The 26,852-nt window shown below is 36.1% G+C and overlaps 1 protein-coding gene across 1 annotated transcript in view; it reads right to left on the reverse strand.

Annotated features, from left to right (window-relative positions):
• CFAP47 (cilia and flagella associated protein 47) overlaps positions 1-26,852 on the reverse strand; it is a 505,984-nt gene that overhangs the window by 303,992 nt on the left and 175,140 nt on the right. Inside the window, 3 exon segments of the mRNA XM_069540349.1 lie at positions 2,571-2,657; positions 13,189-13,391; positions 19,463-19,658. Of these exon segments, the coding sequence (XP_069396450.1) occupies positions 2,571-2,657; positions 13,189-13,391; positions 19,463-19,658 (486 nt within the window).

Genomic DNA, 26,852 nt, shown 5'->3' on the forward strand with positions numbered 1-26,852 from the left:
TGCCTTTCAGCAGCCACAATGCTAAAAACTCTAGGTGGTTCATTGTCCATGGGCAGCAGGTCTGTGCTAAGAATGGAGTCTCCAGAAGACAAACACATCCTAAATACTGCTCCTCTTAATCCACAAAGGGAGCACTGAATAACTCAAAAGTTGCTTCTAGCTATCTGGTAGTGTCCCTTAGAGGTTCTTGACTCACTTTCCATATGTATTTTTTTTTTTTTTTTTTTTTTTTTTTTTTTTTGCAGTATGCAGGCCTCTCACTGTTGTGGCCTCTCCCATTGCGGAGCACAGGCTCCAGACGCGCAGGCCCAGCGGCCATGGCTCACGGGCCCAGCCACTCCGCGGCATGCGGGATCCTCCCGGATCGGGGCACGAACCCGTGTCCCCTGCACCGGCAGGCGGACTCTCAACCACTGCGCCACCAGGGAAGCCCTCCACAAGTATTTTAAATATTTAAATATCATTTTAAATATATGTCTACATCCTTATTTTAAATATCTAAATATCCCAGAGAAGCACATTAAGAGCAGATATTAATTCACACTATAGTTACTAAGGTGGCCTTGCCAACCTGAATGCATTAATGCTCCACATGCCTCTAGGTCTGATTCATTCTCTGCTGGTTTCCTTCATGTGATGCAGGTTCCTACCCTTTCAAAAATAATAGTAAAGTCTCTGGAAGAGGCATGATAATAATACTTTTAAAATACTGGAAACAGACCCAAAGTTGCCAAGTACACCCTACACAAATACCAAATTATGCACTAAGTAAATAATAATGAGAATCAGCTTTCATTAGTCCTCATTTCCTTTTTATTATACTGAATGCTTTCAAAAATAGGTAATTTCAATTTAAGTTATTGTCAATGCCCTATTACTTTAATGAGGTAAGTATAACTAGTTTTATTATGCATCAAAATGTCTTTTACTCCATAACAAGTTGATAAAATTCTACTGTATATAGAAAAAGAGTTGATATAATTAAGAGCTGTATGTTCTCAGTTTTAAACAACAGGTCTGCACATTATGTCCCCACCAGCAAAATGTTCACTACATTTGGAATTAAGACTATGTGCTTCATCTCTAAAGTCAGAATGGAATGGCTAACATATACCAGTGAATAAGGGAGAAACGATAATTTATCATTTAAACTCTTATTAATGCATTAATTTATCTGTATGTGCAAAATCCTTACTGCACTTGTTTAAATGTCAGAAGATACATATAACCCAGTACCTTAAAATCAGTAAGGCAAAACAAAAGACTGTGACTGGTTATTTTTAAGGAAAGGCCATGAATTCTGCTAAACCATATCTTGCTCATGATTAAGAAAACAACAAATTTGTATTGGTTTCAAGTGAGCAACTAAATCAGGCACTACCCAGGAGTTTGTGTGCCAAGAAATTTATAGAGTAGACACTTCTGTGGCAGCTTTAGAGCTAAGGACACTGAAGCTTCTGAACACCAGCCAACAGCAAATGTGCAGGACCCCTGCTCCTGATTTCTTAGAAGTAAGTTAACTATGCTTTTTGGAAAGACAATCACATTTCATATGAAAATGGGGGTGATAATCAAAACATCCATCTTTGAATATCAATGAACCCTATACTCTAAAACCGAGGTGTATATTAACATGTAGTTTAAGGGCTTGACGAGGAGCTTTCCTGATTACAGTCTAAGTGCCTCACATTAAACTTTTGATTGTTGAAGCATCCACTTCAAAAACATCCATTTAGAATAAACACACTTCATCTACACAATACATGAAGAGCCAGGCTGCCCCACCCAAGAAATTCCCCTTCTTAGAAAACTCTGGTAGACCTAGATAACCAACCAGACTGATTGTCAGCTAGTTTTTCCCCTCCTGAGCTTTATTTTATTTTATTTTTTTGCGGTACGTGGGCCTCTGACTGTTGTGGCCTCTCCCATCACGGAGCACAGGCTCCAGACACGCAGGCTCAGCAGCCATGGCTCACGGGCCCAGCTCCTCCGTGGCATGTGGGATCTTCCCGGACCAGGGCACAAACCCATGTCCCCTGCATCGGCAGGCGGACTCTCAACCACTACGCCACCAGGGAAGCCCCCCTCCTGAGCTTTAATTCCCACACTTATGTTTTAAATTCACCAATAAAGAGTGAACGTACAAAAGCCTAGGCATCCCACCCTAGATCCCAATAAAGGCAGAACCCAGGCCTGTGTGAACTTGCTCCCCACCTCCACCCTGCCCCCTGCCCATTGCATGGCCCTAGGCATGCAAGGTACCCTCCAGTACCTATGAGTAATAGACCTTGATTTTTCAAAGTTCCCTGATGGCTGTTGCTGAGATATATCTTGTAATCATAATAGGAACCACAAAAGCAGGTCCAGCCACAATATTGACTCTGAAAGGGGAAATGTCTGTGGGGGCTGCCATAAGTAGTAAGGGGCCAGGTGAGTGCCCCCAGCATTCTTAGCCAATGGTATCACTATTGAGAGGCTGACATGGGCCCACCCATCACCAGACAAGCAAATTGAAGTTTTACTGAGCTCTGCCCACCAGAGCAATACCCAGCCCTACCCACCACCAGTACCTCCCATCAGGAAGCTTGCACAAGCCTCTGAGACAGCTTCATCCACCAGAGGGCAGACAGCAGAAGCAAGAACTACTATCCTGAAGCCTATGGAACAAAAACAAAATTCACAGAAAGATAGACAAAATGAAAAGGCAGAGGACTGTGTACCAGAGGAAGGAACAAGATAAAACCCCAGAAAAACAACTAAATGAAGTGGAGATAGGCAAACTTCCAGAAAAAGAATTCACAATAATGATAGTGAAGATGATCCAGGACCTCAGAAAAAGAATGGAGGCAAAGATAGAGAAGATGCAAGAAATATTTTAAAAAGACCTAGAAGAATTAAAGAACAAACAGACAGACATAAATGATACAATAACTGAAATGAAAAATACACTAGAAGGAATCAATAGCAGAATAACTAAGGCAGAAGAACAGATAAGTGACCTGGAAGACAGAATGGTGGAATTCACTGCTGCAGAACAGAATAAAGAATGAAAAGGAATGAAAACAGCCTACAAGACCTCTCGGACAACATTAAATGCACCAACATTCGCACTGTAGGGGTTGCAGAAGGAGAAAAGACCAAAGAAAATATTTGAAGAGATTATAGTCGAAAACTTCTCTAACATGGGAAAGGAAATAGCCACTAAGTCCAGGAAGGGCAGAGAGTCCCAGGCAGGATAAACCCAAAGAGAAACACACTGAGACACATAGTAATCAAATTGACAAAAACTAAAGACAAAGAAAAATTACTAAAAGCAAGAAGGGAAAAATGACAAACAACATACAAGGGAACTCCCATAAGGTTAACAGCTGATTTCTCAGCAGAAACTCTACAAGCCAGAAGAGAGTGGCATGATATATTTAAAGTGATGAAAGGGAAGAAACTACAACCAAGATTACTCTACCCGGCAAGCACCTCATTCAGATTCAAAGGAGATATCAAAAGCTTTACAGGACTTCCCTGGTGGTGCAGTGGATAAGAGTCTGCCTGCCAATGCAGGGGACAGGGGTTCGATCCCAAGTCTGGGAAGATCCCACACGGCACAGAGCAACTAAGCCCATGCACCACAACTACTGAGCCTGCACTCTAGAGCCCACAAGTCACAACTACTGAGCCAGCACGCTGCAACTAATGAAGCCCGTGTGTCTAGAGCCCATACTCTGCAAAAAGAGAAGCCACCGCAATAAGAAGCCCATGCATCGCAATGAAAAATAGCCCCCGCTCGCCTGAACTAGAGAAAGCCCAAACAAAGCAATGAAAACCCAACGCAGTCAAAAATTAAAAAAATTAAATCTTTAAAATAAAAACGAAAAGCTTTACAGACAAGCAAAAACTAAGAGAATTCAGTACCACCAAACCAGCTCTACAACAAATGCTAAAGGAACTTCTTTAAGTGGGAAACACAAGAGAAGAAAAGGACCTACAAAATCAAACCCAAACAATTAAGAAAATGGAAATAGGCACATACATATCGATAATTACTTTAAATGTGAATGCATTAAATGCTCCAACCAAAAGTTACAGGCTCACTGAATGGATACAAAAACAAGATCCATATATATGCTGTCTACAAGAGACCCACTTCAGACCTAGGGACACATACAGACTGAAAGTGAGGGGATGGAAAAAGATATTCCATGCAAATGGAAATCAAAAGAAAGCTAGAGTAGCAATACTCATATCAGATAAAATAGACTTTAAAATAAAGAATGTCACAAGAGACAAGGAAGGACACTACATAGTGATCAAGGGATCAATCCTAGAAGAAGATATAACAATTAAAAATATATAAGTATCCAACATAGGAGCATCTCAATACATAAGGCAAATGCTAACAGCTATAAAAGAGAAAAGAGACAGTAACACAATAGTAGTGAGGGACTTTAACACCTCTCACCAATGGAGAGATCATCCAGACAGAAAATTAATAAGGAAACACAAGCTTTAAGTGATACATTAAACAAGATGGACTTAATTGATATTTATAGGACATTCCATCCCAAAACAGCAGATTACACTTTCTTCTCAAGTGCACATGGAACATTCTCCAGGATAGATCACATATTGGGTCACAAATCAAGGCTCGGTAAATTTAAGAAAATTGAAACCATATCAAGCATCTTTTCCGACCATAATACTATGAGATTAGAAATAAGTTACAGGGAAAAAACATAAAAAACACAAACACATGGAGGTTAAACAATACGTTACTAAATAACCAAGAGGTCACTGAAGAAATCAAAGAGGAAAACAAAAAATATCTAGAGACAAATGACAATGAAAACACGACGATCCAAAACCTATGGGATGCACAAAAGCAGTTCTAAGAGGGAAGTTTATAGCAATACAATCCTACCTCAAGAAACAAGAAAAATCTCAAAAAAAAATCTAATCTTACACCTAAAGGAGTAGAGAAAGAACAAACAAAACCCAAAGTTAGTAGAAGGAAAGAAATCATAAAGATCAGAGCAGAAATAAATGAAGTAGAAACAAAGAAAACAACAGCGAAGAGCAATAAAACTAAAAGCTGTTTCTTTGAGAAGATAAACAAAATAGACAAACCTTTAGCCAGACACATCTAGAAAAAGAGGGAGAGGACTCAAATCAATAAAATTAGAAATGAAAAAGGAGAAGTTACAAAGGACACCACAGAAATACAAAGCATGATAAGGGACTACTACAAGCAACTCTTTGCCAATAAAATGGACAACCTGGAAGAAATGGACAAATTCTTAGAAAGGTATAACCTTCCAAGACTGAACCAGGAAGAAATAGAAAATATGAACAGACCACTCACAAGTAATGAAATTGAAACTGTGATTAAAAATCTTCCAACAAACAAAAGTCCAGGACCCAATAGCTTCACAGGTGAATTCTATCAAACATTTAGAGAAGAGCTAACACCGATCCTTCTCAAACTCTTCCAAAAAATTGCAGAGGGAGGAACACTCCCAAACTCATTGTACGAGGCCACCAAAACTCTGATACCAAAACCAGACAAAGGTACTACCAAAAAAGAAAATTACAGACCAATATCACGGATGAATATAGATGCAAAAGCTCTCAACAAAATACTAGTAAACAGAATCCAACAACACAGCAAAAGGATCATACACCATGATTAAATGGGATTTATCCTAGGGATGCAAGGATTCTTCAGTATACGCTAATCAATGTGATACACCATATTAACAAATGGAAGAATAAAAACCATATGATCAGCGCAATAGATGCAGAAAAAGATTTTGACAAAACTCAACATTTATGATAAAAACTCTCCAGAAAGTGGGCATAGAGGGAACCTACCTCAACATAATAAAGGCCATATATGACAAACTCACAGCAAACATCACTCTCAATGGTGAAAAACTGAAAGCATTTCCTCTAAGATAAGGAACAAGGCCAAGATGTCCACTTTTGTCGCTCTTTTTCAACATAGTTTTGGAAGTCCTAGCCACGGCAATCAAAGAAGGAAAAGAAATAAAAGGAATACAAATAGGAAAAGAAGAACTAAAACTGTCACTGTTTGCAGATGACATAACACTAAAAATAGATGAACCTATAGATGCCACTAGAAAACTACTACAGCTAATCAATGAACTTAGAAAAGTTTCAGGACACAAAAATAATGCACAGAAATCTCTTGTATTCCTATACACTAACAACAAAAGATCAGAAAGAGAAGTTAAGGAAACAATCCCACTCACCACTGCCAACAAAAAGAATAAAATACCTAGGAATAAACCTACCTAAGGAGCTAAAAGACCTGTACTCAGAAAACTATAAGACACTGATGAAAGAAATCAAAGATGACACAAAAAGATGGAGAGATATACCATGTTCTTGGATTGGAAAAATCAATAATGTGAAAGTGACTATACTATCCAAAGCAATCTACAGATTCAATGCAATCCCTATCAAATTACCAATGGCATTTTTACAGAACTAGAACAAAAAATTTCCCAATTTGTATGGAAACACAAAAGACCCCGAATAGCCAAAGCAATTTTGAGAACGAAAAATAGAGGTGGAGGAATCAGGCTCCCTGACTTCAGACTATACTACAAAGCTACAGTAATCAAGATAGTATGGTACTGGCACAAAAACAGAAAGATACATTAATGGAACAGGATAGAAAGCCCAGAGATAAACCCACGCACATATGGTCACCTTATCTTTGATAAAGGAGGCAAGAATATACAGTGGAGAAAAGACAGCTTCTTCAATAAGTGGTGCTGGGAAAACTGGACAGCTACATGTAAAAGAATGAAATTAGAACACTCCCTAACACCATACACAAAAATAAACTCAAAATGGATTAAAGACGTAAATTTAAGACCAGACACCATCAAACTCTTAGAGGAAAACAGGCAGAACACTCTATGACATAAATCACAGCAAGATACTTTTTGACCCAACTCCTAGAGTAATGGAAATAAAAACAAAAATAAACAAATGGGACCTAATGAAACTTAAAAACTTTTGCACAGCAAAGGAAACTGTAAACAACAGGAAAAGACAACCCTCAGAATGGGAGAAAATATTTGCAAATGAATCAAAGGATAAAGGATTAATTTCCAAAATATATAAACAGCTCATGCAGCTTAATATAAAAAAAACAAACAACCCAATCCAAAAATGGGCAGAAGACCTAAATAGACATTTCTCCAAAGAAAACATATACATGGCCAAGAGGCACATGAAACGCTGATCGACATCATTAATCATTAGAGAAATGCAAATCAAAATTACAATGCGATATCACCTCACACTGGTTAGAATGGGCATCATTAGAAAATCTACAAACAACAAATGGTGAAGAGGGTGTGGAGAAAAGGGAACCCTCTTGCACTGTTGGTGGGAATGTGAATTGGTAAAGCCACTATGGAGAACAGTATGGAGGTTCTTTAAAAAACTAAAAATAAAACTACCATACAACCCAGCAATCACACTACCAGGCATATACCAAGAGAAAACCATAATTCAAAGAGACACATGCACCCCAATGATCAGTGCAGCACTATTTACAATAGCCAGGTCATGGAAGCAACCTAAATGCCCACTGAAAGACAAATGGATAAGGAAGATGTGGTACACATATATTAAATGGAATATTACTCAGCCATAAAAAGGAACAAAATTGGGTCATTTGTAGAGACGTGGATGGATCTAGAGACTATCATACAGAGTGAAGTAAGTCACAAAGAGGAAAACAAATATCGTATATTAACGCATATATGTGGAATCTAGAAACATGGTACAGATGAACCGGTTTGCAAGGCAGAAAGAGAGACAGAGATGTAGAAAACAAACGTATGGACACCGAGGGAGGAAAGTGGTGGGGGTGGGATGAATTGGGAGATTGGGATTGACGTATATACACTAATACGTAAAATATGTATAAAATAGATAACTAATAAGAACCTGCTGTATAAATAAATAAATAAATAAAGAGGCTGAGCAGTCACCTGCATTCATTTTGTAAGTTCACTCATCAACATTTAACAAACGCCTCCTATTCAAGGCAGATTATTTCTCAGTATGGTTTCCACAAGTCTTACCTATGTAAGGGACTTCCTGTTATTCTATTCAGGGAACATTTATTGATTAATTCCCTAATTCTAGAGAATATAGCCTATTTAAGACTTGTAGCTCTGAATGTACTTCATATAATTATGAACTAAATACCTTGGCACATAAAGGCAATAAAGAAACTAAAATGTTAAGTTCAGAAAAAAAAAAAAAAGAAAATATATTCTAGATACTCAAAAAAAAAACCAAAACCCAAAAATAAGAAAACATATTCTAGCCATTTTACTCAGATAACTAATGGAGATTTTTTATATATATATATATATATATATATATATATATATATATATATATATATATATATTGCTTCTCTCCCTCTCCCTCTGTCTCTCTCATTAGCGCACACACACACACACACACACACACACGTACCCCTACAGTATTACTTCATATGCCAAAAGTAAAAATAAGGAAAGTCAAGAAGAAAAAATTGAAGTGATGAGCACATAAGGAAGATAATCAGTTAATCTAAAATAGAGGTTAATTCGAAAAGCAGCAAGGAAAGAATTGTATTTTACTACTGGGTTCCTTGACTCCCTCAAAAACCATTCTTTTTTTTTTTTTTTTTAACATAAAATAATACTTTTTATAACTTAGGAAATAGATGGAAAGGCTAGTTATTAATTTTGGAAGACAGAAATTACAACAAACCAGTGTCTTCTGTATTTAGAATATCATAGCTAATCAGATAATTCAGCATAAACAATGACATTACTTTACTGGTGCTACCCAATATCTAGGTGATGTTAAACTAAAGAAAACTCTAAATAATTTATCTTAGAAACACAGTGGCTAGGAATATCCATTCTGGTTCTGGAAACAAAGACTTTGTTTCTTTTGAAAATCAGAAAAAACGTTCTTCATATCATTTAAGCAACTATAAATGGACATAAAAATCCCACATAAAACCATAAACTTCTAAAATAAGATATAAATTTGTTTCAGTAATAAGTACATGCATTTTTTGTAGGAAAAGAAAATATTTTAATTTTTACAAGGAATATGTTTTTCATTTTGAAACTTTATTGATGTGAAATGTACAATTTCAAAAGAGCAGTTTAGCATTGGTTTTGGTATTGGGTTTCAATTTCATAAGTTGATTTGAAGCCTTTTGTAAACACTATTAATTTAAAATATCTAAAATAGTTATATGATATCTTACAAGTACCCATATATAATACATTTATTTATTTACTTATTTATTTATTTATTTTTTGGGTTACGCGGGCCTCTCACTGTTGTGGCCTCTCCCGTAGCGAAGCACAGGCTCCGGACGCGCAGGCTCAGCGGCCATGGCTCACGGGCCCAGCTGCTCCGCGGCACGTGGGCTCTTCCCGGACCGGGGCACGAACCCGTGTCCCCTGCACTGGCAGGCGGACTCTCAAGCACTGTGCCACCAGGGAAGCCCTACATTTATTTTTAACTAAATATCTTCTGTAGAGTTTACTGATGGCAGTTGTAAAACAGGCTTCTTCATTGAAACTATAAACATTCACTTCATCCTATAACTATGGAGACAATTTATGGGTTTTTGCCTCATCAATAAATTAATATATCAATAAAAATAAATGAATAACATCTCAGTTTTTATTGAGTAACTTTAATTACTATCATTACTATGTATCAAACATGGAATATTTATTAATGTATTCTATTCAGGGGATATTTCTTGATCACTTCCCTAATTCTAGAACATATAGCCTATTTAAGACCTGCAACTCAAAATGCACTTAATTATAAACTAAATTTCTTGGTACTGAAAGGCAATATAGAAACTAAAATGTCATTTACTTTAAAATAAATTTATTATATAAGGGTACTTATAAGATAGGGGTGTGTGTGTGTGAGAGAGAGAAAGATGAGAGATGCAAAGAAATAGGAAAAGACGAAAATGTAGAGTTTCCTTTTCTTATTCTTTGTAAAGTCTATACCTGACATATGACAGTGTTATTCTCAAAAGACTGTACCTATAATAAAATTTCTATATGATTCTATACAATCTAAGTGGTGTTAAAACAAGGTGATTAAGTGCATAATCTTTGGAAACAGAAATTTGGTTCAAATTCCTGGCTCTCCCACTTAATATGTGAGTAAACTTGGGCAAGTTATCTCACACTATGTGCCTTATATCTCTTCTGTAAAACAGAGATGAAGATCTAAAAACATCCACATCTCAGGGCTGTCCTGTGGATTCCATGATATCCAGCCTATGACCTAGAATTTGACCTGTGTTAATTGATAGCTGTTGACCTCATGATTCCTGTATTTATCCAAGCTTTGATTTCCATAAAATCAGCCTCTCCCCGTTCTCGTCCTATGTCTTACTCATGGATAATAAAGAGAGTGTGCAAGACTCTCACAATCTGCTCCTGCTATTCTTTCACCTTCATCTCTCAGCTTTGCCTGGCCAGTATCCATCAAACCAAAAAAACCCCAAAATAGTCCCCAAATATAAGCCTGTTTCAGCCTCCATATGCAGTGCATTTTTTTTTTTTTTTTACAACTTGTAATACTCTGCCCACATCACCATCCCTCCCATAGATATATACAACCTCAAACCCCAGATTTTTTGGAAATTTAGGGAAAAGAAAAGCAGGATGTGCAACCACCAAGCTGAAGACACATGAGTGTGGAGGATACCAGCAGCCACGTTAGCAGGCTATAATTAATAGTTCTACAGCCAGGCGAGCCAAACCAAATGTGACAAAGTCAAAAGAAGAAAAGAAAATAAAAAAGCCAAGCATGTTCACTTCCAAGGTGAGCCACGGTATGAAATGGTCTTACCTAAGTAAAAAAAACCCAAAACATGAAGAAATGAGTGTTTCATTTTTTCATTGCACCATGCGCCTCAACACAGACACACCAGATGCAAATAAAGTCTTTAATTTAGGACAAACATCAGCAAGTGTAATTTGTCCTTTGAGATTTTACTCAGAAACCCATGCAGCCGTCCCCAGTCCCAACCCCACCCCAGGACATTATTAGTTGCTCCTTTTGTGTTGCATTTTCTCTTTACCTCTATTGGTACCAAACACTTTTTTAAAGTCTACCTTCCCTACTATATTGACCTCCATCAAGGAAAAGCCACTTTCTATTTAATCCTTGCTTACCCAGTACCTTGGGCAGAGCTCACAAGGATTACTCACAAATAAATATAAACTAACTGATAAAAAGCAATAAAAGAATCAAAAGAATCAAATTTATTTCAAATAGGCTGAGGTGAAAGGGAGGCTTTTGAGGACGTTCTTGCTGGAACACCTCATTTATCTCAATGGGATCAAAAACGTGTAGTGAGAGAAAGGCAAAGACAGTTTCGGAGAGTTGAGAAGGAAGAGCTGATCATATGCACTATGGGAAACCAGATAAGGAGTTAACAAGGCATCAGTAAACGGATTTGTCACTATTAAGGTTCCAGGGAATGTTTCCTTGTACATGGAAAAGTCTTTTGTAGCCCATTTATGATTTCCAAAGGTTCTAAATTAGTTCCAAAAGCTCTACCTTATCCCAAACCTGCTAAATGTTGAATTGGAGTTTAGGGTAAGGGAAGAAGGGTGGGGAAATCTACTGAAGAGCAAATGAGTCTCAAGGCTGAAAGGAAACACACAACAACAAAAAGACAAGAAAATCATCAAATATATGACCCTCCTCTTTCTGGAGACTGTTGTCAGGTCTCCTTACATCCTGTTTGCTGACCAGACGTCAACACTGTAACAATGAAACCTGTTTATGCCTCTCTTAGAGGCAACTGTACCACTGTCCAAGAAGCCATCTAGTTCACACAACATTTACTGAAGCTACTTCCTTCCTCACCTTGTGAACGTGGTCTGAGCCTTCATTAGCTTGAAGACACTCATGGATAAGTTATTCATGATTTTTATTGGTGAGCTCAAAGGTACACCTTACTTAGTGCTTTTGGCATTGAATTTGTGGACTAGAGGGAAGTAAAGTTAAACTTCTATGAACAAGGTCAGTAACATACAAAAGGACAGAATACCTCCCAGGATGGAGGCATGGAGTTCAGTTCTTGAGAGGAGCCTAAAGCAACGCCATTAAAAAAAAGGGTTTTTTTTTTTAATGTCAACAAAAGATGGACTGTGAGCATCAAAAGAGAAAAATAGGAGTCTGAGAGGTATAATTTAGATAATTTTATCCATCAACATATGTGAGAAAGGGACATGGAAGCTGGAGCTCAGAAATCCATGAACCGTGTCCCGGATACAGCCACGCTTTGCCTTGGATGCAACATTCCAGTACCATCTGTCTCTCTCACTCTTCTAATTCCTAATGCATAAATCAATCCTTAGACTATAAATATGCTATATAGTAATGACCTCACTAAAAGTTAATAAATTATCACATAGAGTACATATTCATCTTTAGTATACAATTCACTCTACACTATAAACATTTTTAACAAACTTTACTGCTGTATACATTCACATCTTGCCCTTTGGAGAGTCAAATCATCTCAGGGTATAATGTAAAAGTGAAATTTCTGGTCCTAAAAGGTAAGAAATCCAGAAACATGGTTTAACCAAGGTGTCCTTTAATTTCCTTGAGTCTGTCAAAGGAACGTGTAACAAAATCATATTGTTTGGAAACTCATTGTGCTGATGTTTCTCATTTTCATTTAATACTGACTTAGCATTTCCTTTGTGCCAGTTCTTGTACAATTACTCAATAAAAATTAACTCAATGAATTTCTCATTATTACAGATGAGATAGGTTCTGCTATGACCCCCATTTTACAGATGAGGGAACTGAGAGGCTCAGAAGATGACATAACTTCACCAAAGTTAACAGAGCCAGGATTCAAATCCAGGCAGCCTAGTCCCAGAGGATAGGCTGGCAGTCACTATCACCCTGTTTCTCGTGAAAGTAACACTGCATTTGGAACTTTCTTAAAAAACCTTTATGTCCAAAGTCATTATTTTAGATGTCCCTCTTTTAAACATTTTATAATAGTATAGAATATAAATCTATTATTCTTCACTGTCAGATACAAAAGAATCTACATTTAAATGCCTTACCACTTACCCCTGCTATTGCAGAAAAGAACACTGGTGAAAAATGACACAGGTTTAGATGATTTGAAGCTGAGATGACAGGTGAGCGCAGCATTAATTCCACTGGGAGAGCACATAACGACTCTGCCTTTTGGAAAATTCACAGAAAGAGGTTGAATCACGTCACCATCAAGAAGCCTTGTTGGGGAAATCTGGACACTGAAAATTGAATCCCTGTTTAAAATTAAAAGAAAAAATTAGCTCAAAACATGCACAAGTAATTGGATTTAAATGTGGTTTCCTCTGTTTTTTGAATCATTAGAAAAATTAAAACAATAAATATTTACAATAATATGCCCAACTACTAAAGATATTTTTGTATCATCTCTCGTTTTCTGGTCACAATATAAGTAAAATTGATAATATGTTGATTTAACCAAGAACTACATGAGGTGATCAAAAGTTCCTTTTGACCTGTCAGGATTAAAATAACAGGGTTAAAATGCCTGATTAAGTGCAATGTGTTTTTAACCACAGCCATGCTAAAAGCATTGTCCTTAAATATGTCCTGACAAAAATTTACTAGAAATTACTGCTTGAACAGCTAAAGCTTTAATGCATGTAGACTAAATATTAACAAATGCATATACACATATTTTTCTTTAATTTGGGTACAATTAAGCACTTGTACACATATATCATGAATATTTTTTCAATCATTACTATCAAAAAAATTCTACTAAATGTTTGCATATTTCATTATATACTATAATTTATTTAGCCAATCTAAAATGTTTGTGATTTTTAGTAGCATAGTATGTAGTATTCACCTCAATTCTAATTAATACTTGGTAAATTTTAGTTGTCAATAAATATTTCACCATATTACTTTGTTTTATTATATATGTAGGTTCCTACAGCAAATAAGAAGTGCTATCAAATGGGAATCATATTTCCCTAGTACTTTAATTAGAATGAAGATTATTCAGCTAATTAACTAGAAAAAATAAAGAAAGCTCTCAACTTGAATTAGTTAAACTCATATGGTTCACTGGATAAAACATGAAAAAGCAGTTTATAAATCAGGTTTGAATCCAATTCTGTTGCTAATTAACTGTCATCAGATAAGTCATTAATGCTATTGATTTTATTGTATATATAATGAGAATAGGTTACATCATCTCTACAGTCCCTTTTACATGCTCATTTCATTATACCATGTTTTGTAAGATTCAGCTTTTAACTTGAGGTATTTTTAAAATTGATACCATTATACATTAATTTAAAAGCTGAAAGATTAAAAGATTAATTCATATATGAGACGTTTCTTCACCAAAAAAAAGTACTTTCTAGTACAATGTAATTCAAGTCATGTCTATTTCCTATTTAAGCAACAAAGTTTAGTCTACTTACAAGATAGGGACTTGGAAAAACTGTGAATCCCAAAGTTGTAAAGTTAAGGTTGAGGAACTACACTCTCTCACAAAATGGCATTTAAAGCAAGTCCCCGAGGTATAAGTAAGCACTCATCATATCTTGCAGGCGAAATGTTAGAAACTAAAGGCCGTTCTATGCTCCTCAACTTGGACAATTTTCATTTATTTCCAACCATTACATCACACATGGAACCCATTTTCTCTGGATCTCAGAATGCTTAACTGTAAAATAAGGTATTGAGCTAGAGAAGCTCTGAGGTGGGTCCAAGATCTGGTAGTTTATGAAAATAATGCTAATAGGCAATTCACATCGGTATACAAATCCTCACAATTTATATAATTTTAAGATGTAAACCAGCCACTCTTTACATCTATTTCTTTGTATATATAGGCATATATTTCTAAATAAAAATTTGTTTCACTTTCCTTTTTGTCATTTTATATAAAGGATATCAATATATGTAGTCTTCCTTAACTTTTTATTAATCTCAATATTTTGTTTTCTAAGATTCATAATACATTGTCTCATTAGTTGAAGTTCCTCCACTTCACAGGTATAGAAATATTCACGTACACATATATCACAAATTATTTATCCCTTTACCTGTCACTGAACATTTGTGCAGTTCCCAGATTTTGCTATTCTGAATAATGCAACTATGACTAATTTCAAACATACCTTGTAGAACACGTGCACTTTATTTTATTTAAGTATAGTTGATTTATAATGTTATATTAGTTTCAGATGTACAGCACAGTGATTCAATATTAGTTATTATAAAATATTGGCTATTTACAATAGCCAGGTCATGGAAGCAACCTAAATGTCCACTGACAGACAAATGGAAAAGGAGGATGTAGTACATATATACAATGGAATATTACTCAGCCATAAAAAGGAACGAAATTGGGTCATTTGTAGAGACATGGATGGACCTAGAGGCTGTCATACAGAGTGAAGTAAGTCACAAGAGAAAAACAAATACTGTATATTAACGCATATATGTGGAATCTAGAAACATGGTACAGATGAACTGGTTCACAAGGCAGAACTAGAGACACAGATGTAGAGAACAAACGTATGGACACCAAAGGGGGAAAGCGGGGCGGGGGTGGTGTTGGTGGGATGAACTGGGAGATTGGGATTGACATATATACACTAATATGTATAAAATAGATAACTAATAAGAACTTGCTGTATGAAAAAAAGAAATTCAAAAAACAGTTATAAAATATTGGTTATCTTCCCTGTGTTATATAATATATCTTTGTAGCTTATTTATCTTATACATAGTAGTTTGTACCTCTTAATCCCCTTCCCCTATCTCGACCCTCCCCCTACCTCTCTCCCCTCTGGTAACCACTAGTTTGTTCTCTGTATCTATGAATCTGTTTCCCTTTTGTTATATTCATTCGTTTTATTTTTTAGATTCCACATATAAATGAAAACATAACAGTATTTGTCTTTTTCTATCTGACTTACTTCACTAAGCATAATACCTTCCAGGTCCATCCATGTTGTTGCAAATGGCAAAATTTCATTATTTTTTATGACTGGATAATATTCCATTGAATATGTAGAATATATACACATCTTCTTTATCCATTCATTTGTTGATGGACACTTAAATTGCTTCCGTACACTGGCTATTGTAAATAATGCTGCTATGAATACTGGGGTGCATTAATCTTTTTGAATTAGTGTTTTTATTTTCTTTGTATATATACTCAGGACTGGAATTGCTGGATCATATGATAGCTCTAGTTTTAATCTTTTGAGGAACTGCCATGCTGTTTGCCATAGTGGCTGCACCAATATACACTCCCACCAACAGTGAACTAAGGTTCCTTTTTCTCCACATCCTCGTCAACATTTATTATTTGTTGTCTTTTTGACAACTGCCATTCTGATAGGTGTGAGGTGATATCTCATTGTGGTTTTGATTTGCATTTCCCTGATGAGTTTTTCTTGTATATACTGTGAAGTGTAAATGTTGGGCTATGAAATATGCCGATGTTACACTTTACATAGTATTATCCAGTGTGGTCCTACTCACTGACACTGTAACTAGTAACCTGATTTATTAATGTTTGCCTACCTAGGACAAGCAAAATACTATCTTATTGCAGTCACTAATTTTTACTTCCAAGTTTACAAAGAGGTCAATTATATGTTTTCTTGTGTTTATTTTCCGTTTTATCTGTGAAAGTGATTGAAACTTTTTGTCAGCATTTCTGTTGAGTTACTTGATATTTTTCTGATTAATTTGTATCAGTTATTTATTTTATTGTTGGCATGATTTTAAGGCTTAAGAAATCTTTCTCTACCCACAGACATTAAAATTGTTTTAATTTTTTTTTTGCCTATATTCAAATTGCCTATCTTTTTTTTTAAATTTATTTATTTATTTTTGGCTGCATTGGGTCTTTCTTGCTGCGTGCAGGCTTTCTCTAGTTGTGGTGAGTGGGGGCTACTCTTCATTGTGGTGTGTAGGCTTCTCATTGCGGTGGCTTCTTGTTGCAGAGCATAGGCTCTAGGCCCACGGGCTTCAGTAGTTGTGGCATGCAGGCTCAGTAGTTGTGGCTGATGGGCTCTAGAGCACAGGCTCAGTAGTTGTGGTGCACAGGCCTAGTTGCTCCATGGCATGTGGGATCTTCCTGGACCAGCGCTCGAACCCGTGTCCCCTGCACTGGCAGGTGGATTCTTAACCACTGTGCCACCAAGGAAGTCCTCTAAGTTATTTTTTACATTTGACCTTTCACATTTAAGCCTTCAATCCATGTGTAATGAATTTTCATGTATTAAGACAGGAATCCAGTTTGAAATATTCCATACAATCGATTATTCCAGCACCATTTATTGAAGAGTAATCTCTTTGCTCCATAGATCTATACTACCTTTGTCATATATTCAGTATCCATCCATGTGTGGGTCTTTTTCAAGTCTATTCTACTCCTTTGCACATTTTCTCTATCACTGCACCACTATCACATTGATTTATTAGTCTTGATATTTGGGAAGCCAAGCCCTTCTCACCTTATTCTTTTTCTTCAGGGGTGGCTTGGCTACTCTTGACCCTTGATTTTTTCATATAAAATTTAGAATTTTACGTGTCAATCTCTATGAAAAAATTTATTTGAATTTTTATTTCAGTTGCATGAAATATCTAAATTGATTTGTAGAAAACTGTCCTTTTTACAATATTAAATATCCCAATTCATGAATATGTGTAAATCTTCATTTATTTATGAGTTCTTTGACTTAAATTTTATAATTTTCTCCATACAGTTCCATACAATTCTTCCTATTATCTTTAATTGTTAATGTTTTTATGAATAGTAGTTTTACGGTTGCACGTTCTAAATGTTGTAAGCTGAAATGCTATTGAATTTTAAATATTGGACTTATATTTGTCTATCTTGATAAATGATCTTCATAGTTTTAAATATCTACATATACATTCTTTTAATTTCCTATACAGAAGTTCAGATTCCAACATACACCAAAGTTTAAGAACCACTGATCTAGAGAAGATTTGCTTGCTTCTGCTGAAAGATAGAAGGACTTACTCACGTGGAACGAGTTTAGCCTCTTCCAGATTAATCCAGGAATCAGAGATTAAGTTTTCCTATCTTGAAGTTGTCCCAATTTAAGAACAAGCTTGCATTTGGCATTTTATTACAGTTCACCACTCCTACTCTAGTTTCAGCTTATAAGAATGTATTCTTCTGGTTTGGCTTGATCTGATACCCTTTAGAGACCTCCCACACTTCTCAGCAGCCCAGCAGTTTTATATTATATATATTTTAATACATACATACATATATATACACACACACACAAACACAAGCTCTATTTGTTTTGTAATGTGAGGGTTCATAATATATCTAGGCCAATACAGTCCTGGGAATTTGAGCTCTTCATAAATTTTTTAAAAAATGAAAACAGATTGCATTCTCTATGGTATGTGCACATGATAGGCAGAATTCTGTGATGGCCACCAAGGGTCCTGTTCCTTAGTGTACAAACTGCACAGTTCCCACTCCTTGGGTGGCAGGATCTGTAAATATGATGAGATATCACTATGGTGATTAAGTTATGCTATATGGCAATAGTAAAGGAACTTTCCATAGGTAATGAAGGTCCCTAGTCAATGGAATTTGAGTAAGCAAAGGGAGATAATCAGGGGCAGATCCAATTTAATCAGGTGAGAGAGAAAAGTCAGAGAGCTGGTGTACTTCTGGCTTTGAATGAGTTAAATCCCATGTTGTGAGGAGGGGACCACATGTCTAGGACTTGAGGGTGGCCTCTAAGAGCTGAGAGTTGTCCGAGCCAACAGCCAGCAAAAAAACGACGTCTGAGTGCTACAACTACAAGGATTAGTTCTGCCAACAACCAGAGAGCATGGAGGAGGACTGAGCCTCAGAGGAGACTGATGCTATAGCCCACACCTTGAGCTCTGCCTACTGAGACCGTGAGCAGTGGACACTAAACTAACCTGGACTCCTGACCCACCCACCACCTACGCCCCCAAAGAAAACTGGGAGGACAAATTCATGTTTTGAGACACTCAGTCTGTGGTAATTTGTCACACAGCAAAAGAAAACTAATACACTGAGTTTTTAAGCTTGCTTCTCATACCACATAAAGAGATATACCAAAAAATTTTACCAGAAAATTAAACGACTAACGGTGAGACAACTAAATGGGCTTTTGGGGGGCATTTTTAATTTAAATGTACAGTTAAATATTTTAGTAGTTCACTCCAACTATAGAAACAAGTCAGACATTGTTCATGACTCATATAACACAGACAGAAAGAAAAAAGCACCTAAAGAAAATGTGGTCAATTCACATTAGGCATCTACCTGAAATAGTTTTGAGGTAAAATGTTGACATCCATCACAGTTGTTACATCCAAAGGAACAGGATTAAAAAACATGAAAGGAGGGTCAAACAATAACTTGGGTAATTTTACCTCTCCAACCAGACATAACATTCGATAGCAAACTGGATTATCATTTAAATGTATAGGAATATCAGCTGTGTATTTTCTAGGCTGTTCTAATGAAAGAAAAACATTTTTTAAGTATTTTAGATTAGTTCACACACACCAAAAAACATTTACATAATTTAAACCTTACTAAATATTAAGATGTACTATGAAGTTACAGTTCAGTAGAGCAGAATAGATTACCCAGAAACTGGATTTATCCTGCCAAGGAACTTAAGACTTGTAATGAGGTGTCATTGAAATAAAAATCTTTTAAAGTGCACTCTGCCTAGAAATAGAGTACGTCTCCTTACAGTAGATTTTCATTATTATGGGAAAATACATATACCTTGGGGAAACAGTACAACAGGACTTCTTTTTCTAATTGTTTTCCATGCCTTAAAAGGAGCTGCCCATCCCTTTAGTATATGCAGCATGAAGATGAGGTCAGATAACTGCCATAAAGATCTCAGGGAATACTGAGAAATGGATATGCTGAGAGGAAAGGAATGTGCTTTCTTGCAGATTTTTAGATTTATGTAAGGCTGTCAGGGTCGACTGGCCAATTTCACCTGGTAGGAAAAGATAGGAAATTGCCACATGACAACTCACAGGAGGAAAGGCAGTTTGTGTAGGAGAAAAAGGCTCAGCACAGAAGCAGCAGGCTGGTCTCGGACAACAGGTGCCATCAGAGCCAGCTGCCAATGCCTTTTAAGACCCAAATCCCCAAACGTAAGTCTCACAGGCAGAAAAATGTGATCTCATGAGTATGAATTCAAAGTTATAGTTTAGAAATCAAAAACTTACTGAATTCTGAGTTTTGAATGGATTGCTTTGAGATTATTCCTGGGTTTTAGAAGTGTTAAAGGTTTCTGGGATAATGGAGAAGGGGTTCCTTGTGTAAACTAAGACTACTGGGGATTCAGTAACACATGTTTTTAAGCTCAGGTATGCCTTCTCTCTCATCTGAGATGTAAGTTATATAAAGGTGTTATAGGCATGTTTAATTTTTTTTTAAGAGTTAGGATGAGATCCTAAGGAAGGAGCCTATAGGTTTGACTGCTTGGGTTCAGCCCCATACTGCAGGAAAAGGCAAATGGAAATGTTTCTTATTTCCTTCTAGATGATTCAGTCCATTTCATCTGGATATAAATGTTGGTAAGGACATAAAGGAGAAGCTCTGTATAGAAATACAGGTGGTGGCTTTAGCTGGACTACCTTTTATACTATTTCTTTTAGGACCAGACACATTAGAAACTAAGAAGAAATACAAAGAAATATATAATGAAACCTAATAATTTTTATAAAGTAAACTTCAGAATGCAGGGAATATTTGATGTTTTCTATCATCTTTTCAGAGTTCTAAACAGAGGTAATAAAAGATGAAACATTTAAAAAATCTACTAATCACAATATCCTATGTACTGTCTCTCACACATAAATCTAAAGTGCATATACAAGGCCAGGCTAAGAGATGTGCTGGACATAGACTTAATGCAATACTGTGCTAACAGAATATTATGGAGAAAGCGAACACACAGCTCAATGAACTCTCTAAAAAGCTTAAAAGCGGTAATAGGTTCTTATCCTGCCTTTTCTGTTGTTAACATAGCTAGCCGCGGGTATTTTATTAGATTGCCACATGTGTAAAACATAGTAGTGTCCGAGAGATCCCAATGCAAGTGATTTACTGAGGGAGTGCTCTCAGGAGGAACCCGTGGGTAAAGGAGGGAAGCAGAACAGGGCAGGGCAAGAAGCTATGAGAAGCTGTAGTTTTAGAATCCAGATTCAACCTGATTCCACAGGGAGCTCTGGGATATCAGACAGAGCAGGGGGAGGGGGTGGGAGGGAGTGGGTTGGGTCACCTGAGGTAGTAGTGGTGGTTAGACTTAATCTCCTTTGTATCTCTTCATGAGGTATCTTCCTCCAGCCAAGGGCAATCCCCTGGAGAAAGGGACAAACATAACCTGCCAGGAACCAACACCCACAACTGAGAGAGGGATGGAAAAGCCCAGTAATGGGAATCTGGATAGGCCCAAATAGCATATACAAGAGCCTGTAATCTTAACACTGCTTCATAAGTAAGAATAATTAGGAAGAAAAACAGGTAAGTTACTATAATACCCTTTTAAATAGAAAAATAGTCTGGAAATGACATTTGGTATGCTTTAGTTATAGTATATAAACTATAAAGGTATTTAAGTAGATGCTTTCAATTAGAGACAAATAGTAGTATAGACTTCCTCAAAGAGAGAGAAAAAAAAAACAAACGTGCATAGATGTTTTTACAAGCACCTTCCTGCTGTTCCTTTGCTCCTGTCTGCTTAAAAAAGGTAGTTGCCATACCTTCACTTCCTAAAGCTCATTATCTGAACAATTCTATGTTTTAATGTAGCACGGATTCTCATGTGGAGAATCTTCTTCATGGATTCTCATGTTGAGAATCTTCTAAGATATGCACATCCTGGGTGTCAGGCTCAGGAAACATTGAGGTTATTTACATGAGAACTAAGAACAATCTTATCCAAGGGGAGTGAGAGTCTAGCCACACAAATTAGATTCAAGAACAGTGGTTAAGATTCAGAAGGGATTGATGATTTGCCTACATACCAGTGCGGATAACAGATACTATCACAGCCCTGCCTCTATCCCTGTGGCAGTCCAAGGAAGAGCAATAAAGGGGGAGTGAAAACTAAAACCCACCTCACTCAAACTCTTGAAAGCCCTGACAGTATAAAGGAGCCCTGCTTGGTTAGCAGTATAACAGGTTCTACCCAAAGTGGAGATAAAATATATTTGCCCTACTTTAAGTGATATTGATGGCAAAGGTTCCATCTACAAGGCAAAGGAAATAGGAGACATAAAAGCCCTGACCATGGTTTGAAATAAAAGGCTTATACCACAGTCAGATTACAAGAAGAGAAAATGGCAGAACAAAAGTGTAATCAATCACCAATGCCTGCTAGAATAAAACGGCAGATGCTACAGGATAGCACAAAGAACAAGGACAAGATCTCACTAGGTGTGATTAAAAGAAATCTTAAGTTAATTAGAGACCCACATCTCTCAAGAGGCTGGGAAAAGTAAACAAGTTGCTTTCTGTGCTGCTTATTACGCTGTCCTTCCAAAGCCCTGTGACCTGGGGGGTGAGAAGTTATGTTAATAAGATTATTGGAATCATGGTTTGCACATAAGTGGGGGTGTGTGTGTAAAAAAGTTAGACAGTGGATCAGATTTAGGACAAAGGGATTCGGTCGGGGCCAGGGGTGGACAGAAAAACAGACTTTCAGTCAAAAATCAAAATGCTACCATTGTAACTTGTCCAAAAGGAGACTAACTTGTCCTAACAGTTTTCTGATTAAAAAAAAAAGACTAGAGGAATTTTTTAGTTATTTGAAATGTACAGATGCAGAGAGATACCTCTTATCCCCACATTTAAAAAAAATTATTGTGGTAAGAACACTTAATATGAGATCTACCATTTTAACACATTTTAAAGGTATATTACAGTATTTTTATATGTAGACACAATGTTGTACAGCAGATCACTAGAACTTATTCGTCTTGCATAACTGAAACTTTATACCCACTGATTAGCAACTCTCCATTTCCCCCTTCCCTAGCCCCTGAAAAGCACCATTCTATTCCTTGTTTCTCCTAGTTTGACTAATTTAGTATCTCACATAAGTAGAATCACGCAGTATTTGTCTTTCTGTGACTGGCTTATTTCACTTAGCATAGTGTTCTCAAGATTCAAACATGTCACATATTACAGGATTTCCTTCGTTTTTTTTTTTTTTTTTTTTGGCTTTGCCCTGCAGCATGTGGGATCGTAGTTCCCCCAACAGGGATCCAACGTGCAACCTCTGCAGTGGAAGTGCAGAGTCTTAACCACTGGACAGACAGGGAAATCCCCTTTTTTAACGATGAATAATATTCCATTGTAAGGATATACCATATCTTCTTTGTCCATTCATCCGTCAGTGACATGCCCCAACACATGCACAGAATCCCTCGGCAAAGTATGGGCAACTTATTGATTTAAAGCATTTAAGGAAATCACTGTTTAATCATTAGATGAGCTCTAAATTGAGAGTTCAGTGGACACATAAGAAAAAGAATACAAATCTTACAGAATTAGTTCTGTAATGTCATTAAACAAACAAACAGTAACAATAATAACAACAAACCAAAAATTGCAACAACTACTGAGTGGAAGTGAAGTTCTCATTTCCATGGTAGCCATATTACATTACTTATAATGCCCCATTTTCAAAAATAAAATTTGACACACACAAAACACCAACAGTGAATGATCTATACGCAGGAAAAAAAATTGTCAGTAGAACCTGTCCCTGAGAAAGTTCAAACATTACACATACACACACATATTTATATATAAATATATATTATACATAAATTGCAGAGTTGATGTACAGTAAATGAAATGAAAAATTCATTCAACACAGTTTCACCAGTAGATCTAAACTGACTAAAGAATCAGCCAACATGAAAAAAATGTCAGTTGAGTTCCTCCAGTATGAGGAACAGAAGAAAACAGAATGAAGAAAACTAAACAGAGCCTCAAAGATCTACAGGACAATATCAAGTAAACCAATATACACAAAACGAGAAGCCCAGAGATAGAGAAAGAGAGAGTAGAAAGACCATTTGAAGAAATAATGGCCAAAACCATACAAAATTTGATGAAAACCATTAAATGAAACATGTAAGGATTTCAATGAACTCCATGTAAGATAAATTCAAAGAGATCTACTCTCAGACATATTTGTCAAATGGCCAAAAACCAAAGGAAAGAGAGTCTTCAAAGCAGAAAAAGAAAAGTGACTCATTATATATATGGGATCTTCAATAATGTGAACAGCTGACTTACCAAAAACCTTGAAGGCCAGAATGCAGTATGAAGACATATTTAAAGTACTGAAAGAAATAGACTGTCAACCAAGAATTCTAAATCCAACAAAATTACCCTTCAGAAATGAGGAATAAATTAGGACATTCCCAAATAAACAAAAAATGATAGACTTCATCACCACCAGACCTTTTCTAGAAGAAATACTAAAGGGAGCCCTTGAAACTGAAATAAAAGGAAACTAGACAGTAAACTGGATCACAGAAAGAAATAAAGAGGTAAAGGTAAATATATGAGTAACTATAAATGATAATATAAAAGTAGTTTTATTTTCATTTTCCTTGACTATCTGATTTTTTTTAAATGCATACTTATTTCACTTAGCATAATGCCCTCCAAGTCCATCCATGGTGCTGCAAATGGCAAAATTTCTTTTCTTTTTATGGCTGAGTAGTATTCCATTGTATATATATATACCACATCTTTATCCATTCATCTGTTGATAAACATTTAGGGTGCTTCCATATCTTGGCAATTGTAAATAATGCTGCTACAAACATTTGGGTGCATGTATCTTTTCAAATTAGTGTTTTTATTTTTTTCGCATGTATACCCAGGAGTAGAACTGCTGGGTCATATGGCAGTTCTGTTTTTAGTTTTCTGAGAAACCTCCATACTGTTTTCCACAGTGGCTGCAGCAACACGGATGCACTTCAAGGGCATTACGCTAATTTAAATAAGTCAGATGGAGAAAGACAAATACTGTATGATATCATTCATATGTGGAATATGAAAAAAAAATGCAACGAATTAGTGAATATAACAAAAAAGAAGCAGACTCACAGATATAGAGACAAACTAGTGTTTATCGGGGGGAGGGGGGAGGGGCAATATAGGAGTAGGGGATTAAAAAGTACAAACTATTAGGTATAAAATAAGCTACAAGGATATACTGTACAGTATGGGGAATATAGCCAATATTTTATAATAACTATAAATGGTGTATACCTTTAAAAATTGTGAATCATTATATTATATGCCTGTAACTTATACAATATCGTACAACTAAACTTCAGTAAAAGGAAAAAAACCTTAAAACTACACAGAAAAAAAGTATAAGAAAGTAGTATAAAACTGTGTTGATGGGATTATATTGTGCAAAGATGTAATTTGCATGACAATAATAGTACAAAGAAAGGGGATGCTATATTGGAGCAAAGTTTTTGCATACTGTTGAAATGAACTTGGTATTACTCTCAATTACATTTTAAAAAGTAAGATGTTACTAGTATTTTCCAGGGAAGTCACTAAGAAAATACCTCAGAATTTTATTAGGAAAGAAACAAAAAGGGAAGTTAAATGTTAAGCAAAAAGACAGATGTAAATCTTTCCTTAACTTCATTAGTAATTAATCAGTAAATATAAAATAATTCAGTACAGTGATGAAAAGGCTGAGATAAGTAAAATAAACTTTAAAAAATAATCCAAATTCATGTCATCTACAGGAGACACGTTTAGATTCAAAAACACAACTCAGTTGAAAGTAAAAGGATGGAGAAAGGATATAAATGCAAATAAAAACTAAAAGAGAGCTGTGGTGGCTATGATAAATTTAGAAAAAATAAATATTAAGAAAAAAATTGCTACTATAGATAAAGAAGGACATTATATGTACTGATAAGAGGACAAACCATCAAGAAGATATAACAATTTTAAGCATATACGCACTTAACAGAGCCACAAAGTACATGATGAAAACCTGGTAGAACTGAAAGGACAAATAAATAACTAAATAATAACCCTATAAAGCTTCAATACTCCACTCCCAATTGTGGGTAAGTCAAGTAGGTAGAAGATCACTAAAGAAATAAAAGACTTAAACAACATTATAAATGAACTGGACCTAACACACATCTATGGAACATTCCACCCAACAAGAGCAAAATACATACACTTCTCAAGTGCATGTGGAACATTCTCCTGGGTAGACCATACTTTAGAGTGTAAGGTAAGCCTCAATATATTAAAAATGACTGAAACCATACAAAGTATGTTCTACAACAACAATGGAACAAAAATAGAAATCAATAATAAAGTGAAATTTGGGAAATTCTCAAATACATGAAAATTAAACAACACACTCCCCAAAAACTAATTATTAAGAAATGGCAGGAGGAGCTTCAAGATGGCGAAAGAGTAAAACACGGAGATCAACTTCCTCCCCACAGATACCTCAGAAATACATCTACCTGTGGAACTGCTCCTATAGAACACCTACTGAATGCTGGCAGAAGACCTCAGACCTCCCAAAAGGCAAGAAATGCCCCCACGTACCTCGGTAGGTCAAAAGAAAAAAGAAAAAACGGAGACAAAAGAATACGGACGGGACCTG

Source organism: Delphinus delphis, chromosome X, assembly GCF_949987515.2.
Source record: "Delphinus delphis chromosome X, mDelDel1.2, whole genome shotgun sequence".
Classification (NCBI taxonomy): Eukaryota; Metazoa; Chordata; class Mammalia; order Artiodactyla; family Delphinidae; genus Delphinus; species Delphinus delphis.